General features: G+C 39.3%; 2 protein-coding genes across 4 annotated transcripts; both read left to right on the top strand.

The window, feature by feature from the left end:
* Nucleotides 1–42: 42 nt before the first annotated feature.
* Nucleotides 43–10,142, top strand: atp13a1 (ATPase 13A1). Its single transcript, XM_040039916.1, has 25 exons — nucleotides 43–561; nucleotides 1,595–1,684; nucleotides 2,224–2,487; nucleotides 2,584–2,739; nucleotides 3,251–3,320; nucleotides 3,423–3,529; nucleotides 3,625–3,754; nucleotides 3,862–3,917; nucleotides 4,028–4,154; nucleotides 4,261–4,398; nucleotides 4,817–4,937; nucleotides 5,081–5,238; nucleotides 5,506–5,681; nucleotides 5,760–5,870; nucleotides 5,967–6,092; nucleotides 6,173–6,281; nucleotides 6,392–6,585; nucleotides 7,076–7,172; nucleotides 7,254–7,438; nucleotides 7,679–7,793; nucleotides 7,900–8,096; nucleotides 8,193–8,335; nucleotides 9,105–9,216; nucleotides 9,307–9,450; nucleotides 9,545–10,142. Exons 1-25 carry the CDS (start codon nucleotides 208–210, stop codon nucleotides 9,653–9,655), a joined length of 3,591 nt encoding a protein of 1,196 aa, XP_039895850.1. The 5' UTR covers nucleotides 43–207; the 3' UTR covers nucleotides 9,656–10,142.
* A 1,997-nt stretch (nucleotides 10,143–12,139) lies between these two features.
* On the top strand, nucleotides 12,140–15,931 carry LOC120738852 (kinetochore-associated protein DSN1 homolog). Of its 3 annotated transcripts, XM_040040375.1 has the most exons (11): nucleotides 12,140–12,239; nucleotides 12,490–12,526; nucleotides 12,606–12,879; nucleotides 13,000–13,073; nucleotides 13,360–13,432; nucleotides 13,525–13,606; nucleotides 13,724–13,780; nucleotides 13,896–13,967; nucleotides 14,077–14,224; nucleotides 14,578–14,665; nucleotides 14,770–15,931. In XM_040040375.1, the coding sequence occupies exons 1-11, from the start codon at nucleotides 12,205–12,207 to the stop codon at nucleotides 14,850–14,852; spliced, it is 1,023 nt and encodes a 340-aa protein (XP_039896309.1). In that variant the 5' UTR covers nucleotides 12,140–12,204; the 3' UTR covers nucleotides 14,853–15,931. The 3 variants fall into 3 exon arrangements, with proteins under 3 accessions (XP_039896309.1, XP_039896318.1, XP_039896327.1); XM_040040384.1 differs by lacking the exon at nucleotides 14,578–14,665; XM_040040393.1 differs by lacking the exon at nucleotides 12,490–12,526 and having other exon boundaries at nucleotides 12,191–12,239.
* The last annotated feature ends 1,304 nt before the right edge of the window (nucleotides 15,932–17,235 follow it).

The following is a 17,235-nucleotide window of genomic DNA, read 5'->3' as shown; positions in this document are numbered from 1 at the left end:
TTCAATCGCGTTGTGCCAGCTAGAACATTACGTGTCTTTACGTCGTTACGTATGCGGAAGACACGGCCGTGGGAGCGAGCGATTCAGTAAACGGGCTCTGAGGGCAAAACCGCTCACCGTTCCGTGTGTAGATTCGTATTTTTACAGGCTACAGCACGACGGGTGGTGGTGGATGATAGAGGGGGCCAGAGGGGCGAGCACAGTACGATGAACGACACCAAGAAAGACGGGAGAATGGCTGCACACGGAATCCGGGGACCGGGTGAGCTGCAAATGGCCCCCTCTGTGAACCATAACCAGCATGACAGCGGCACCGGCGATGAGCTGGTGAGCTCGGTGACGCTGTACAGGCGAAGGCCCCGACTGCTGCACGGCACTGTGCTCCCGTTTCTGGCTTTTCTCTACCCGGGCTGGCTGTACGTATGGCTAGGAGTGTACGGAGCCTCAGATTATCCAGAGGCAGGCCTCCTGGCGTTAGCTGCTATCGGGATCGCGCACGTCCTCACAGCACTTTCCGGTTATTGGTCTGTGCACGCGCATTGTTGGCTCACTTGTTCAAAGGTAAACATAATTAATAAATATCTTATTAAGCCTGCTGATATCCAAATAGATCCCACTGGTTTGCCCTTCTGTGTTTGTCTATGTCAAAGGTCAGGAACATCATGAGCTCAAGTGCAGGTACAGGTGTCTGAAACCAGTGGAGCAGAACAGGTTTTCTGGTTATAATCACTACACTAATTTCATGGACACAAGTGACCAAACTTTCACCGTACATCTCCACATTTCCCTTATAAAATCGTATTTTAAATCTTCACTACAACATTTAGTACCTTCATTTAAAGTTTTCAGTATACTTTTGGACATTATTTCCAAATTCACTGTGTTCTAAAACGGGGCAGATGTGGATCAAAAAAGGCGTAAAAACATACGTGACTTTAATCCTACCAATGGGAGATTGACTTATTGCTGAAAGTTTATATAGGAACATTTCTTGACTAGGATCGAAGCCTCCACACCAATAACTGGTGGGCGTATTATGTATCTAAACACAAGTGGTCTGTGTACAGAAAAGCAATGAGTATGTGAAATATTTGCATAATCTTATTTGTTTTTTTGTTTGTTTTTTATGTCCAGCTAAGTAAAGCAAACCTAATTTGGGGGGGAAAAGAAAACCCTGGTGCTCAGCATTTCTGTGTTTACTTAGCAAGCAGCTGCATAAGAATAGTTTCCCCTTCACAAAATCAAAGTTATATATGCATCAATAACATAATCACGCTCAATTTTACAGTCAGACATAAAAGTTAAGTATATTTTTATATTGAGGTCCCAGTGTAGTTTAGCAGGTTAAATCTGCCCTGAGGCTACTTACTGTGCTTTCCTGTCTTCTCTTTACTTTCTTAATACAATAAAGACTAAAAGCCCACAAAATATAATGAACAAGTGCATTTTCACATTCTGCCTGAAATGCATGTTTGCTGTACATCAGGGAATGCTTTATTTTAGAGGAACAAAATTCATGAGGCACACGACTATGCCAAAAATAAGTGTGACTGTTGTGTGTGAATTTGTCACCTGTCTTTTTTGACGTCTGCAGGAGCCAGACCCAGAAAAGGCTACGCTGGCAAAGGTCATACCCACCCCCAACAATGGCTCCGCGGAGCTAGTAGCACTACAGAGGGACCAGGTCAGTGCACATAATTTACTCCTGGCATCCTCTGAAATGATGTGGATTTGTTGTTGATCTGGAGCATGCTTCCTGTTGACAAATCCCAAGGTTTTGAAGCAACACTATCTCCTTTGTCACTTTCTTATGAATGCTGCTTATGTGTGAACCTTCTGGGAAGGTTTTTGGTTTTACTTTAGGCAAGGAAAGTAATTTTAATAGCTTACAGTCTGCAGCATTGATAGTCCCATGTATTATGCTTGAGTAGTAACAGAAGTTAAATGGGAACGTGTTGTCTTGCTGTCTCTGCAGTCTTGACAAAGTGCTCAGTGTTAGGTTCACTTTCATAGCAGATACACTGGTATACTGGAGATAAACCATTTTCAGTTTACCCACTGAAAGGCCACAACTTTGTTGGATCTTTTTCTAAAATATTCCCCTACTTGAGAGTACATATAATTTGCTATAATTAGACATGATGTGAAAATTGTAAGGAGTATCAAGTGCCTTTCAGCCTTTTGTGAATGCTTCAGTATACAATTTCTTATTTTGTCCAACAGGATGAAAACGGGGAAAGAACTCTGTCTTTCGAGTTTCAAAAGATCCGCTACACCTTTGACTACAAAGAAAAGAAATGTTTCCTTCCAATAGCATTTCCCATAAATAACCCACTGGGATACTTTCAATCCTGGCGTGGCTACCAGGAGGAGACTGAGCTCAAAGCTGCAGAGAAGCGTTATGGCACCAATCGTGCTGAAATGATTGTTCCAGATTTTCTGGAGCTCTTCAAAGAAAGGGCCACAGCTCCCTTTTTTGTTTTCCAGGTATGTGTGGAAGTATTTGACAGGTTTTATATTTCAAAAATATATATAAATATTCTTGCATTCATGTATTGTTACGCACCTTCGTCCATATATCAGGTGTTTTGTGTGGGGCTGTGGTGCCTGGATGAGTACTGGTACTACAGTGTTTTCACGCTGTTCATGCTGGTGGCATTTGAGGCCTCTCTGGTCCAGCAGCAAATGAGAAATATGTCAGAGATTCGGCGCATGGGAAACAAGCCCTATATGATTCAGGTAGGGTTGATGTATTTTATTGTTTTGTATGATATGTTTTGAAAGTATAAAGCAGAAAACATTATTGTCAATATTGCAGACAAGCCAAAGAAATCCTGCAATTACATTAATTATCTTAACATGTCAACATCTAAAATATATTAGATGCTAAGTGAAGAGTTGGTTCTTATAGTGAATGTACTTGTTGTGGGATAAATGCGCAGGTCTAAAAACCTAATTTTAATAATGGCCACATAATCAGTGGTTAGCAGGTAGTGACACTGGTCTGAGAAGGGACCAATGAACCAGGGTCAGAGTGTTGGAACAAATCTGATTCATGCTTGCTTTAACACAGGACCATGGCTAATACAAAGCTATGCTGAAAGCATCACTGAGCGTTGTGATTTGTAGTTCTCTTGCCTTAATTGATTTGAGATTTGGTAGCAAGCTCATCAAGGATTCTTGTAATGTTTTGTTTAATCAGTGCAAGTATTTAAAGCAGCCCATATTAAATACATGTATTTTTTGACAGGTATATCGCAACAGGAAGTGGAGACATATTTCTAGTGACGAACTTGTCCCTGGAGACATTGTCTCAATTGGTGAGTCTCCAGTCAATGTTTTCATGATTTCTCAACACAAAAATCAACTTAACTCTGTTTAGCTGTGGCTAAATGTATATTCTCTACTTCTCTACCTAATAGGGCGCTCACCACAGGACAACTTGGTCCCATGTGATGTGTTGCTGCTTAGGGGCCGTTGCATTGTGGATGAGGCCATGCTAACTGGAGAATCTGTGCCCCAGATGAAGGTTAGAAACGTATAGGTGATTACAATGTCTAATTGTTCAAAATGGCATTAGTCTTTGTGTAGCTCAGCTAATTGCTAAAAATATGTGGTGATCAGGAGCCAATTGAGGACTTGGACCCAGAAAGAATCCTGGATCTTCAGACAGACTCTCGCCTCCATGTCATCTCTGGTGGGACTAAAGTAGTTCAGCATAGCCCGCCTTTAAAAGCCAGTGCTGGACTCAAGCGTAAGTCCTAATTCCACTTTTCTGTAAATGATTACTGATAATGATTATGTATTATATATCTTTTTAAGATTAGGTGCATGCTTTAAAGTCTTCTTCTTTATGTGCAGCGGTAGACAATGGTTGTGTAGCCTACGTACTGAGAACAGGATTCTACACCTCTCAGGTCAGGAATTTGCTTACTGCATTTATATTCTAGTTTTGATAGCAATCTATAGTCTGTGTTATGTCATACCCGAAACTGTATTAAATGTGTGTTGTCAAACTTGCCTCTAGGGTAAACTGTTAAGGACAATTCTCTTTGGTGTGAAGAGAGTGACAGCAAACAACCTGGAGACCTTCATCTTCATTCTTTTCCTTCTTGTGTTTGCCATTGCTGCTGCTGTTTATGTGTGGGTTGAAGGTGAGAGGCCACGAATGAGCTTACTGAGATGTAATTCATAACTAACACGTCATGTGTCTGGAATAAATTGTATCTAAATAATGTACTTGTGCTTTCATCCTGTTAGGGACCAAGGACCTAAGCAGAAACCGATACAAGCTCTTTCTGGAGTGCACGCTTATCCTCACCTCAGTGGTTCCACCAGAACTCCCCATAGAGCTTTCTCTAGCAGTTAACACATCTCTTATTGCCCTAGCTAAACTTTGTAAGTCTGTGTGCATGACTTGTGTTTGTTTGTTGAATGTAAGATGTGCACTATAGCCTTAAACTTTCCTAGATATCAGCGCTGAATGTGAAAAGGAAAATGGCCACATTAGTTTGATCAGATATTAAACCAGTTTTACCCTGCCAGCTCCATAGCACAAAGTCTGTGTCAAGCCTGAATGCACCCACAGTATTTCCATGTGACACGGGCAGTCTCTTGCTATCTGCTACATATGAGGAAGAAAAATGGCAAAACAAAAAGCTGAACAAATTCCTATGATTTTGTTTAGATGGTCAGTTTCAAACATTTAGGCATTTAGATTAGATTTAGATGTAAAAACTTGTGAAGACTTGGAAAGGCAGCTTATAAAACAAAACTTGTAACAGCAATGTTTCATTCTTCTTTTTCTACTCCTCAGATGTATTTTGCACAGAGCCTTTCAGGATACCATTTGCTGGGAAAGTGGAGATTTGCTGTTTTGACAAAACAGGAACACTCACCAGTGATAGTCTGGTAGTACGAGGAGTAGCTGGTCTTAGGTAAACACTTTCAGCTTCGATATTACTGTTTTGCCATTACAGCAAAAATTGTGAAGCACAATGACAAAGCACACTACACTGTACTTTAGGTTGGTTAATATTTACATACATTTACGTTACGTGGAACTTATTTTTTATGACAGAGAGGGGAAGGAGGTGATGCCTGTATCTGAGATTCCAGTTGACACACACAGGGTGGTGGCTACCTGTCACTCACTGGTCACTATGGATGATGGACAACTAGTTGGAGATCCACTAGAGAAGGCCATGCTGACTGCTGCTGACTGGACCCTTACAAAAGGTACCAGAAAGTAATCCCTTCAGATACACAGTGCAGGGAAATGGCTTGTGTGTGACAGAACATGTGCAGTATATACTCATGTTTTTGTTAAATAATGTTTCCTCTTCAAATTTTCTCATGTTTGCATTACCATACCCATTGTGTTGAGCTTGTAGTTTATCTTAAAGCAATGCTTATTTTTTAAATACAATTGTACTTTTACAGCAAATGTTAGTATTTGGGTACATCTGTCTTTTACACAGTGCTAACTTTTGTCTCTTTGACCAGATGAAAAGGTATTTCCACGAGGCATTAAAACCCAGGGACTTAAGATCCACCAGCGTTTCCATTTTGCCAGTGCTCTAAAGAGGATGTCTGTCCTGGCCTCCTACGAGAAACTTGGCTCCACTGAACTCTGCTACATTTCAACTGTTAAGGGCGCTCCAGAGACACTCAGAGGAATGGTATAGGCTGACATCCTGAAAAAAATACTCATGTCTTACAGCATAATCAAGTATATCCTAACATGTTTGTCATTGTAGTTTGCAGAATGTCCTGCAAGTTATGACCAAGTGCACAAGGAAATGTCACGGGAGGGAGCTAGAGTGCTGGCCTTGGGCTACAAAGAGATGGGACACCTTAGTCATCAGCAGGTTCTTGTTTCATTTTACTCAGAATGTTCAGATATTGTCTTATCTGAAAATAAATTTGTTTGAAACTGACCTGATTGTTTCTGGGTGATCACAAAGGTTCGGGAGATGAGTCGCGATGCTCTGGAGTGTGACCTTCATTTTGCTGGGTTCATGGTCGTGTCTTGTCCGCTTAAGAATGACAGCAAAGCTGTCATCAGAGAGATCCAAGAAGCATCTCATCATGTAAATAAGCAGATGTTGCAAAATTACACAAATGTACTGAGTAATGTTTTAAGATGCTTAATACATCTGTCTTCTTTCAGGTTGTCATGATCACAGGTGATAACCCTTTAACGGCATGTCATGTAGCAAGAGAACTCCACTTCATCCAGAAAGAACACACCCTTATATTACAGCCAAGCTCTAATCAAGGTAAGAGGAGTATCGCATTATAGAACTACGTGTGTTACTCAAATAACAGCCTAGGTGTTTAGATCAAGAACAAGACATGTTATGTATTAAAATTATGTTTTTTTTTCCAGGTACATGGCAGTGGGAATCCATTGATGGCACCGTGTGTGCACCACTGCCCCCGCCATCCATTTCTTCATTTGTGCGCGAGTTTGACTTATGTGTAACAGGGGAAGGGCTGGCCAGATTGAGCTGTGATCCCCGGCTACTCCACACCCTGTTGCCTCACATTCAAGTGTTTGCTCGTGTCAGTCCAAAACAGAAGGTAGGGCCCTAAGCACCATTGGATCCCTTAATAGTGTTATGATTCATACTTTTGGAACATTTCAAAAGATCAACTCATAGAAATGTATCCCTGGGTTACATTTAGTGTGCCTCTATATGCAGCCATGGGAAAGTAGCTTAACAGGTTTTAAAAAAGGGGTGGGGAAAAAAAAACCTCAGTGGAGTGTGGCAATCATTTGTTGTTGTCTATGTCAAGCACTAGTTATCAATTTGTTGGTGTCAAATTTTAAAATCTTAATTGTTTCTTAATAGTAATGAGAATATTACAGTGGGACCTATCACAGAGTACAGACAGGTAGTAGTTTCAGAAGTCTGTTTGTAGTGCATTCAAAACAGGCATTTTATACCTGTAAAAAAACAGGTAGTAACTGGAACACATTTGGTTAGACTTCTCTGGGGTTTGTTGAAATGCATTTTAGGAAATACTGGCAGTGTTTGTAACAATACTTTACTCATCCATTGTGTTTCAGGAATTTGTGATCACCAGTCTGAAGGGGCTGGGTTATGTGACACTGATGTGCGGTGATGGTACAAATGATGTGGGAGCTCTGAAACATGCTCACATAGGTAAGATTTATCAGCTATAATTGAGTTAGCATTTATGACACCAGCAGATTGCAATGATTACTTTTTTCCCTCCTCCCTCAGGTGTTGCACTATTAGCCAATGCCCCTGAGCGCATGCCTGAAAAAAAGAAGCGTGGAAGAGAAAAGGAGTCATCCACATCAGAAACCAGGCCTTTACCGCCTGTCACTTCAGGAGGCAAACTGAGCTCAAGGGCCGCCAGACAACGGGTGATGGCCCAGAGAGAAGAGCAGCTTGCAGCACAAAAGGTGTGTAACTGTAATTTGCTTAAACTCCAATGACTCTTCTTGAAACCAATTTATATTCATTAGTCTACTGAATGTAGCACGCTAGTCTGTCCTGCTAGTCTATTCTGCTCTGTAATTACCTATCTATCTAGGGGTAATTTAAAAAAATGTTATTCCTAGAAAAGGTCATTAACTTGGCTTTTACTTGAGTAATAAGAGTTGTAGTACACTGGTGTTAATATCAGGGTTTTTCTGGAACAGGAGAGGATCAGTCAAGTCCTGCGTGAACTTGAAGAGGATCAGGTACAAGTAGTGAAGCTAGGTGATGCCTCCATTGCTGCTCCCTTCACCTCAAAACTCTCTTCCATACAGTGCAGTAAGTTACACAACCTTTTGATTTTATCTCTTTTCATAATCTACACCGATCAAACCATAATGATGCTTCCCATTTCTAAAACTTGTTATTTTGTGTTTGCCCCCAGTCTGTCATGTAATAAAGCAAGGCCGTTGCACTCTGGTAACAACACTCCAGATGTTCAAGATCCTTGCTCTCAATGCTCTAGTGCTAGCCTACAGTCAGTCTGTCCTCTACCTCGAGGGAGTGAAGTTCAGTGATTTCCAAGCAACTCTGCAAGGTCTCCTTTTGGCTGGATGCTTCCTTTTCATCTCTAGGTCAAAGGTGAGAATATTTACCTAATGTTTTTCTTCTACCATGACATCTGTTCACCATTTTCAATTACAGTCAAACTAAGAACCTCTTTTCCTCTTTGTCTAGCCACTGAAAACACTGTCTCGAGAGCGGCCCTTACCAAACATCTTCAATCTATATACAGTTTTGACTGTGCTCCTGCAGTTTGCTGTTCACTTCTGCAGTCTTGTTTACCTTTACAAAGAGGCACAAAGTAGAAGTCCGCCCAGGTAAATCAAATTTGGACAGAAAGGGACAACAGGACAAAAAATTAATGAACAAATAAATAAAATCACTTCTGCTTTTATGGTTAATTGTTTACATTGTTAGTATTGTTCAGATATGGTTTGAACTTTCATTCTTTCACAGATAAATTCCAGATGTAATGGACTAGATTAGAGATGTTTTTTCTCTCTCCAAAATCAGCCAAGACTGGGTGTCCTATCAGTAGTCAGCAGCAGTTTATGTAAATAAAATAATTTGAAGTTGATTTTTAAAAAAAATATGAATGGCATTTCAACATCAAATATTCATTAAGTACTAACATTTTCTAAGGCTCTTCAGATATTGAAGTTTTTTACTTAAACTGGGAAAATCATTCGAGTTACTTTACTTTTTGCTTTCCTATCTGCATGTTATACAACTGGATATAAAATGTTTTTAATTTGCCTTTAAATGTCTTATTGCATAGGTCTCCTAAAGAGCTTCCAAATTTTAGTAACTTGTTGCTTTATATGTGTTCTTTGTACAATTCCAAAGACAAAAAATGTGCTTGCTGTAAGGGCCACAGGCCTCTTAAATGACTTGACTGAGGATCTCTTTTGCCTTTTTAAATGCAAAGGCAAAAGAAGAATTAAACCAGGAATTTACCATCCTGGTTTAACCTGCTTCTAATTTGTTTCTAATTTTTACCTGATTACATTACCTAATTTATTTAATGTTATAGTTTTGTATAGTTGTTTAATTTTTTAGATTTTAATTGTGTCCTCTCATTTGCAGAGCGGAGCAGTTTGTAGATCTGTATAAAGAGTTTGAACCAAGTCTAATTAACAGCACCGTGTACATCATGTCAATGGCCATGCAGATGGCCACCTTTGCCATTAACTACAAGGTATTTATCCTTAGTATTAATATTTGTTATTGCTGCATCTTTAAAGCGTTTATATAGAAGACTCAAAGCATTTGTCTTTGTGCGTGTTAGGGTCACCCCTTCATGGAGTCTCTTAGCGAGAATCGACCTCTACTGTGGAGTATCGCTTTGTCAGGTTTAGCAATTGTCGGACTTCTTACTGGATCCTCACCAGAATTCAATGAACAGTTTGCTCTTGTAGATATTCCAACTGAGGTGAGCTGACATTGTTTTACTATGCATTGTTTTGTTTTAATATCCTCATAATAATTATATACCTCCTGATTAACCTGTCTTCTTCTTCTTGCAGTTCAAATTCATCATTGCCCAGGTTCTGGTGGTGGACTTTGTTGCTGCTCTGCTGGTGGACCGTGTCTTGCAGTTCCTGCTGGGCAAAGGAACTCTCAGGCTGCCTTCTTAAACTTGGTGCCAACAGCAACCACTGCCTTTACCAACCAAACTGTAAAGGGAGAGATGATGTTGGAAGAGGAAGAGAATGAAAAGCTGTTGTGAAAAATACGGGACAGCTGAGACAGTCATGGCGTACAATACTGCACACTGTGTATCGCTTCCTATGTCCTGCTCTGCCCTCCTCCTTAACCATCTGTGTTTCTGTATTTTCATCAAGTCTATGTTTGAATTGTTTTCATTCTTTTCCTCATGACTCGTTTTTTTTCCACATTTCTCTCTTTCCTTATCTGTTGCTCACCACTGTTACAAAACGCCATGAAGACAGCAGTATTGAGTGGAGTGTGAGATTGTGCCAGCCAGAGTGAAACATACAGGCACAAAAAGGGGCATTCTCCAAGAGAATTGGGAAAGTGTTTTGGATTTTTTTGATTCCCCTCCTTGATTTTGTAAAAAGTGGAAACATCTTTAACAGACTTATAAAGACTTAATACAAATTATGAAGTCTGCCACGTGTTTTGTCAAGGTTGACCATGTCCAACTGGTCATGAAAAACCCTGTTCCTTAAGATAGGTAAGTAAAGCGTGGTCAGGGACTTGTAGTACAATGTAAATGTACAAAGAAGGTTATTATTGAAAGCGTTTATCTCATGGGACTTGTGACACTGGCCGAAACAAATGTGCCATTTCACCTAGCTTCAGGTTATCAGAGATGCCTGTGAGCTCTTGAACTTTTTGTTTACTTGCTGACTGATCTAACAAACATGTCGGTCATAGAAGCACACCATATATAATCTTTGAGCAAAGTAAAGCATCTTAAACAAACCACCAAAAGATTAGGGAGAATTTGGATTTCAGTGTGGATCAAGAAGTGTACCAATTACTCAATTACTTTCCCCTTTACTGGGCCATAAAATCTAAAATGTGCTTATATACTCAGACAGTGTCAAGAATAGACAATGGGAAAGGTGTCAATTATTTTCTGAGAAGTTGGCTTTAGCTTTTCATTAGCTCCCAGGGCTAATTTTCTGCTTTACTAATGAAAAGACAGATGGAGTGACAGATTTAAACACAGTTAGTGGTAATTTTCCTCATTGTCAAAGTTTCACAGTTAACATGTATATTAAGTCCTAAATAACTGTATTTGTGTTTCTTAAACTTGCTGATCGGGGGAACATTTTAGCCCTTTGAAATGTAACAAATAGTTCCACTATTTTTTGAAAAGGTCATTTAAAAAAAAAAGTTAAAAAAATCTTTTGAAATGGTTGAACTTGATTATCACTTGAATTTTTAACATTTCACACAGTTTTGTATATGGATGGTGCATACAATTTTATATATTTTTGATACATATGTACACTTGACATGAAGGTGACTTGGCAGCTATGAACACATTCCAACCAGGGGCCAGTGAACCTTAAACTCTGCTGTAAACAAATGAAGAGGAAAAAAAATGCTTTCACTGCAACTCTCTAATTTTGACACTATGATAGAGATAGAGATCTAGAAAGATTACTAGGATGTGAATATACAGATTTGAGTGACCAGTAGGGGAATGCTGGATCCATTATGGTAAAAATTAATTGCAATGAAAAGAGTAAGCACGGAAACTGAAACCTTAACAGGAAAATCTAAAAGTGACATGCAATGTATCATCATAGATTAGTGGTCTGCTAAAAAGCTTGGGTAAGTGTTTGTGCATGATTGGATATAGGGAGCACATGAATGACAAGATCTGTGCAAGAGAGGTGGTTGCAATATTAATCACTTATACTCCAGTTTAAGTAGGTGGTTTCTGACATAGAGGAGAATTTTTGGCGTAAATGTCCCAGCAAGAGCTGATTGTTATCCATAGTTATTACTTAACAAAATGAAATGTACTACAGAGTACTTTTGACAAATAACAAGGGTTTAACTTAAAACTAAAATTGGCAGCAGTCAGGAAATACCATAAAGGAGATTAAGCAAAAGGCCTAAAATTCAGAGGTCACAAAACACCAGAAAATCATCAGATAATCCAAAAGAAATTCAACCAGGTTTTACAAAAAAGACCAGGTATGGAGCTGATCATTTACATTGGGCAACCCCAGTAGGTCGAGCTTGATCCAAGGAGGTGTCAGAACTTGTATCCTGAATTTCTACATGTCATTACATTATAGGCATATTGTGGAGCCACATATTTTACTTCACTGTGATATTCAATATGTAAAATAAAAAAGAAAGAAAAAGTGACACAACTCTTTGGGAATATGCAAACTACATGTCCTGTGTCTTGTGTTCTACACACAGCCTTTGTACATCCCGTGCACCACACGGCTCCTAATAACCTTACAAAGTTAAACGCTTTTCCCCTTAAACCATCATATCTCTATTCAAAAGTCAATGTCTGTAACTACACTGAAAGTAAAGGTGGACTGCTTTGTCAACTATGTTTAAATGCTTCGAGGGCATTCGCTATCTCGTTTGTATATCTTAATGCCAAACTACATTTCCCATGCTGCTTAGTTCCCTGGAGGGGTGTGGTCTTTTGGGCGCGCTGGGTGAACAACTATTTGAAAGAAAAATGGCGGAAAAGGATTTGGAAGTTGGTCAAGACGGGTACGTATCTTGCTTTATAAAGGTAAACGCAAGCCGTTTATTATAAACAGGAGTTGATGAATTAAGTATTTTTTCTTAAAGGCTTATGGCTGACAGAGGTTTGTTGAACGAAAATCACTGTAATTTGCCGTTGCTTAGCAAAGTAAAGTTTTCAGCGATACGTAATAGTATTTTTTTTTATCCAAATGTATATTATTAATATTTTTGCATATGTGTCGTTGTCTTTTAAATTCGCAAAATATTCTTACAGTTGCGGAAGTGTCGCCTTAGCTGACAGCCAGAGTGAGGTAAGGCATTTTAACTTACATTTAAGCTAACAACGTCACTCGTGCTAAATATAATGTTTTTCAACCTATGTTTACCAAGGCCAACCCAGGGAAACAGTCTTCGAAAAGATGCTCTCCCACAAGTCCCAGTACATCTCCCCCACCCAAGTCTCCCCGTACCGACATGATCTCACCCACAACAGAGACGCCAGATGTGGCAAAAGGGCAACCAGACATAGACGTCCAAGAGGTTCAGCCAGAAAATAGTGATGAGCATACAGGGTCCTCTGTGAGCCCCACTGCACACAGGAAATCCTGGAGGAGGTCTACTATAAGCCGAAGATCTCTCCCTGCCCTTCCCAATCCATATCAGGGTGAGATGTGAGGCTTTATGCCCATTGTAAAGTATGGTCATGGAGTGTTTTTTTTTTTTTCTTCTTCCTCTTCATTTTCCCCCCCTGCAATATAAACATTTATCTATGTGTTTACGACAGCTTTGTGTGGAAACATAAGTACATCCTTATCACACCATGAGAGGATCGTGAAATTAATGGAGGCTTCGATGAAGGTATGATCTTAAGAACATTAGCTATAACAAACTGAAAATTTAAATAACTAGGGGCAATGTTATACTGTTCATCTCACTGCTAAAGCTTGTGTGTGTGCTTTTAAACGTACCGCACATTTAGAAAATTGACTGAATAAATGGAGAAATAAAGCCATTTGTGTAAAATCATTCAGCTACAATCACAGTTAACTGGAAAGATCTTGGTTGCATTACTTTAGTGGAGCACATGTAGTGAATTACCAAGATTCCTCAAGGTTATCCACCTAATCATCTGTTTTATCCCTAGTTGGCAATAGGAAGAACTCAAAATCAGCTTCAGTCAGTGCCAAATGCCTCATTGGAGACTTTTCAAAAACAAGGTTGGTGTTCATTTGATATACATTGGATTTGAGGCTCTTTATTGTATGATACAGAAATATTCTGTTTATTTTCCTGGCCTTTCTTTGCATAGTTGAGCACATCCAGAAAGAGTGGGGTTGCCTGGCCGATACATTACATAATGAAACACATCAACAACCTTCTAGTGCAGCCAGGTATTGTAGTTGTAATTTATGTATCCAGTAATTCACGTGGATTATAATTTTTTTCTTTTTTCCAGACTTACTGATTATTTTCTAGTGTTTTTTTTTTGTGCCTCTGTTTGCTTTTAGATCTAGTAACCCCGCAGTGCAAAAAGCCATGGAAAAATACCAAAGAGCCATTAACAGGCATGTTGTTCTTATTAACTTTATGCCCTTATAGCCATTTAAAGAAATTACCAGTCAGCCACATGGTATTCATTAAAGCAACATAAATTTTTTTCAACTAACTCTTGTGTTTTAGGCTTCAGGCTGAAAGCGAATCTTGGGAGACACTGCTGAACAAACACAGAAACAAAGCAAAGGAACTGGAAATGTGAATATATTTGTTCTTATTGAAGAATTACTATATCACTGACTCCATTAATGTTCCATTATTGTCTTCTCAAAACTTTCTTGGTAATCTGCTCCTTTATTCATTTCAGGAAGGTGGAGAATGGCCAGGAGACGGGTGTATCGCTAGAGTCTACATCAGTGGCCCAGTCCTCACAGCACCTTTTCATACAGAGTAAACCTGACTACCAGGCTGTCCTGTGTAAACAACAACCCCTACTTCACACCATGTCCATGATTGTATGTTGGATTTTTTTTTTTTTTTTTTTTATTTTTTATATAAATCATCATGACTAGAAAACTTGAAAGCAATGTGAGCTACACATCCTTGATTAACCAGAGTACATGTGCTAGCTTTTGGGCACTTAACATCTAAGTTACAAACTTTAACTCTTATTGCTGCTTATATTTTAGTGTGATTATTTGTGATTTATCCCTGGCATAATTTTAAGAGCCTATACATGAACAGTCAAAAAAGAAGAGGATCAAATCAAATATAAACCCCTTAACTTCAGAACTATATTCATCTGTTTTGCAAATGCTATGCAATGAGGTTTTGTTTTTTTCTTCTTCTTCTTCTTCTTTGCCTTTAGATGGACACACAATGTAAGATGGTTAGAGAGCTTCTGTCTATCAAAACACACTCTCAGTTATTGGTGAAAGAAACTAGTGGCCGGCTGGGTAATAGTTTTGTCATTATTTTTTTTTTTAGCATGCAACTGTTTAGGCATATTAGACAAGGGTTTAATGAACTGACTGACCAATATGATTTCTTTTTCTACCAGCGGCAAAGGCTGGATTTCAGGATCTTTCATCTGACGTGCTCAGGAATCTTATGACAGCACCTTTATCCTCTGCAACTTCATAAGGAAGGAAATCATTAGCAGTCTGGCTTCTGGTGGACCATGGCTTTGTTTGGCTTATATAGTATGCTTGTATGTGTCTCTGTTAATTTGACCAGTATGTGATTTTCTTGATTTGATGTCTTGTTTCATGACAAAGTCAACTCTAATGTTTTCCAAGTCAAATAAGGCTGTTTCAGTCAGAAGTAGAAATGGTGATGGGCGTTGTTCAGGTAATGCTTGTGCTTGACCAGCAGATGGCAGTAGCTGGCTATATAAAGTTGTGATAAGCTTGGTAAATCGCCAGCGCGGTTTTTTTCCGTCAAGGTTTAATTAAGTACTTCTCACCTGTAAAAACCGGTGACTGCTAAGACTGGCAGATAATAAAAAGTTGTTTGTGAAAGATTGTCACAATCCTGCAAAATAAAGGTTACTGCTTGTTCATCAATTTAAAAAAAAAAAAACTGCAAGAAATCCCCACATCCAGGAGCTGATGACCTGTCTGAGGTGATTTGTATCAAAGTCAAAAACTAATATTGTATTTATTGAGTGAAAAGTAATGGCGTGCATTTGATGTGACAGCTTTTGAAGTGGTTTGACTATTACTATACTATAATTATTCTCACCAATGATAACCGAAAGAATTTGGTAAGTACACATGGTCAGTATAGTATAAATGATGTCAGTAAACTATGCAGAAATGAAATACATTAGCAGCTTGAATTGACTTGTACTACTGGAAAACCGCAAGCGATTGAATACAGGTGGATTTTCATTTGGGATTATTCAGGGTTCATATGCTCATCCTCAGTCACATTTGCTCTCCTTTCGGTGCCGCATCTATTTCACTTCATCAGTGTCCCCTGACCATTCAGGAGGAGGCCCCTCCCCCACAGTGACTCACCCCCATCTCTTGCGTTTGGCTTGGTCACTGATGCAGAACGAAGCTTTGACATTGTACCAGTCAGTCAAAGCTTTGTTCGCTGTCTCTCCGATGTCTTGGACTCATTTACTCATTAATGTTCATGCTTAATTTGCTTCTCTGATGACTACAGCAAGAAATCCCCCCGCCCCCCTTTTGCCAGCATTAAATAAGAGTAAATTACTTCCTCTGCTTTGCAGTTGTGATCTCAAACATGGAGTATGGTGAATTTTCCATCTAAATGTATTCAGGAGAGTGATGCTTGTCCCTGTGCTCTCTAGCATAGGAACAAGCAAAGAGAAGACAAGTGGGGTTGTGACCGTGAGAGCTGTGAGTAAGGGAGGACGGTGCACAGCAGGAGAGATCGATTCTTATTTAGATGAAAATGAGGCTTGATGCTTGTGGGGTGAGAGGAGGGCAGCTTTAGCATCCAAATGAATAGAAGTTTCACAGAAATGATCCTTAAATGAATCACCAACAATAAAACAACCAAAGTTTACAGAGCCAATGACAGCCTTTTTACTGTCAAGGGAGGTCTCTTGACAGTGACGGAAAATGACTTTAGGGGCTAGTTACTTAAAATTGTATGATACACTGCTGCTTTAAAAAACAAAACAAAAGAAACTTCAATAACTGGCATGTTAGAAGCGTTTGATTTTTGGTGCAATGTCTATTTAAATAATAGGTACTTTAGAGTGTCTTCTTCTACAGGTTTCCTTCTTGTTCTTAGACTATTATTAGAAGCGACAAAAAAAGTTCATTAACCCGTTTTATATTTGTTATGTAGTTTAAACCCAAATGTTTATATGGTTAGAGGTGTGGTTGTATCAAAAAGAAAAAGACAACTTTGTAAGAACTGCACTGTGTACAGCCACTGTGTATAACACCTGAACCATGACTTGTACCGCCTGCACATGCAAAGACCAATTACTGTGTAGGTTTACTGTATATTCTATTCTTGTTGTCTCTAACTTTAGATTGATTAGCTACAGATTGTAGTGGATGGATGGTTGGAGAGTCAGCATAAACCACTGCCAGTTTGCTCTATACTCCCTCATGTACACCCATCATCTCTTCTCAGTATAGCAAGGCTGGGTGCAACTCTCCTCCACATCCATTCAGTCAGCCATTCGTCTTGGAAAGCTGTCTCTCTGATCTGAGTGATAAACTACAGCAGAATTGCCCAGTTTGCAAAAAACAAGGACACTTGTTTTCAATCTGCTGTCAACATTTTCATACTGAAAACTGATGGGTTGTTTCATTCATAGGGGGTTCGGGACAGGCGATATTTTAAGCCTGGGCTGTTCTGCTTTGGGATTTAATATTGCAAGTGAAATTGGCATATATATGCGTACATAAAGTTAATTGACTTTTAGGTACGCCTTAATACAGTGTGTGACACCACACACGGGGAACAAATCATTCCTTTAATACACTTAACTTACTCATGGGCAAGAATAGACTGTGGCTTTTTAGTAGCATGCACC

This window comes from Simochromis diagramma, unplaced genomic scaffold (assembly GCF_900408965.1).
Source record: "Simochromis diagramma unplaced genomic scaffold, fSimDia1.1 OVJJ01000321.1, whole genome shotgun sequence".
In the NCBI taxonomy this organism is placed as follows: Eukaryota; Metazoa; Chordata; class Actinopteri; order Cichliformes; family Cichlidae; genus Simochromis; species Simochromis diagramma.
The sequence above is the reverse complement of the archived record's forward strand: the minus strand, read 5'-3'. Positions and strand labels throughout refer to the sequence as shown.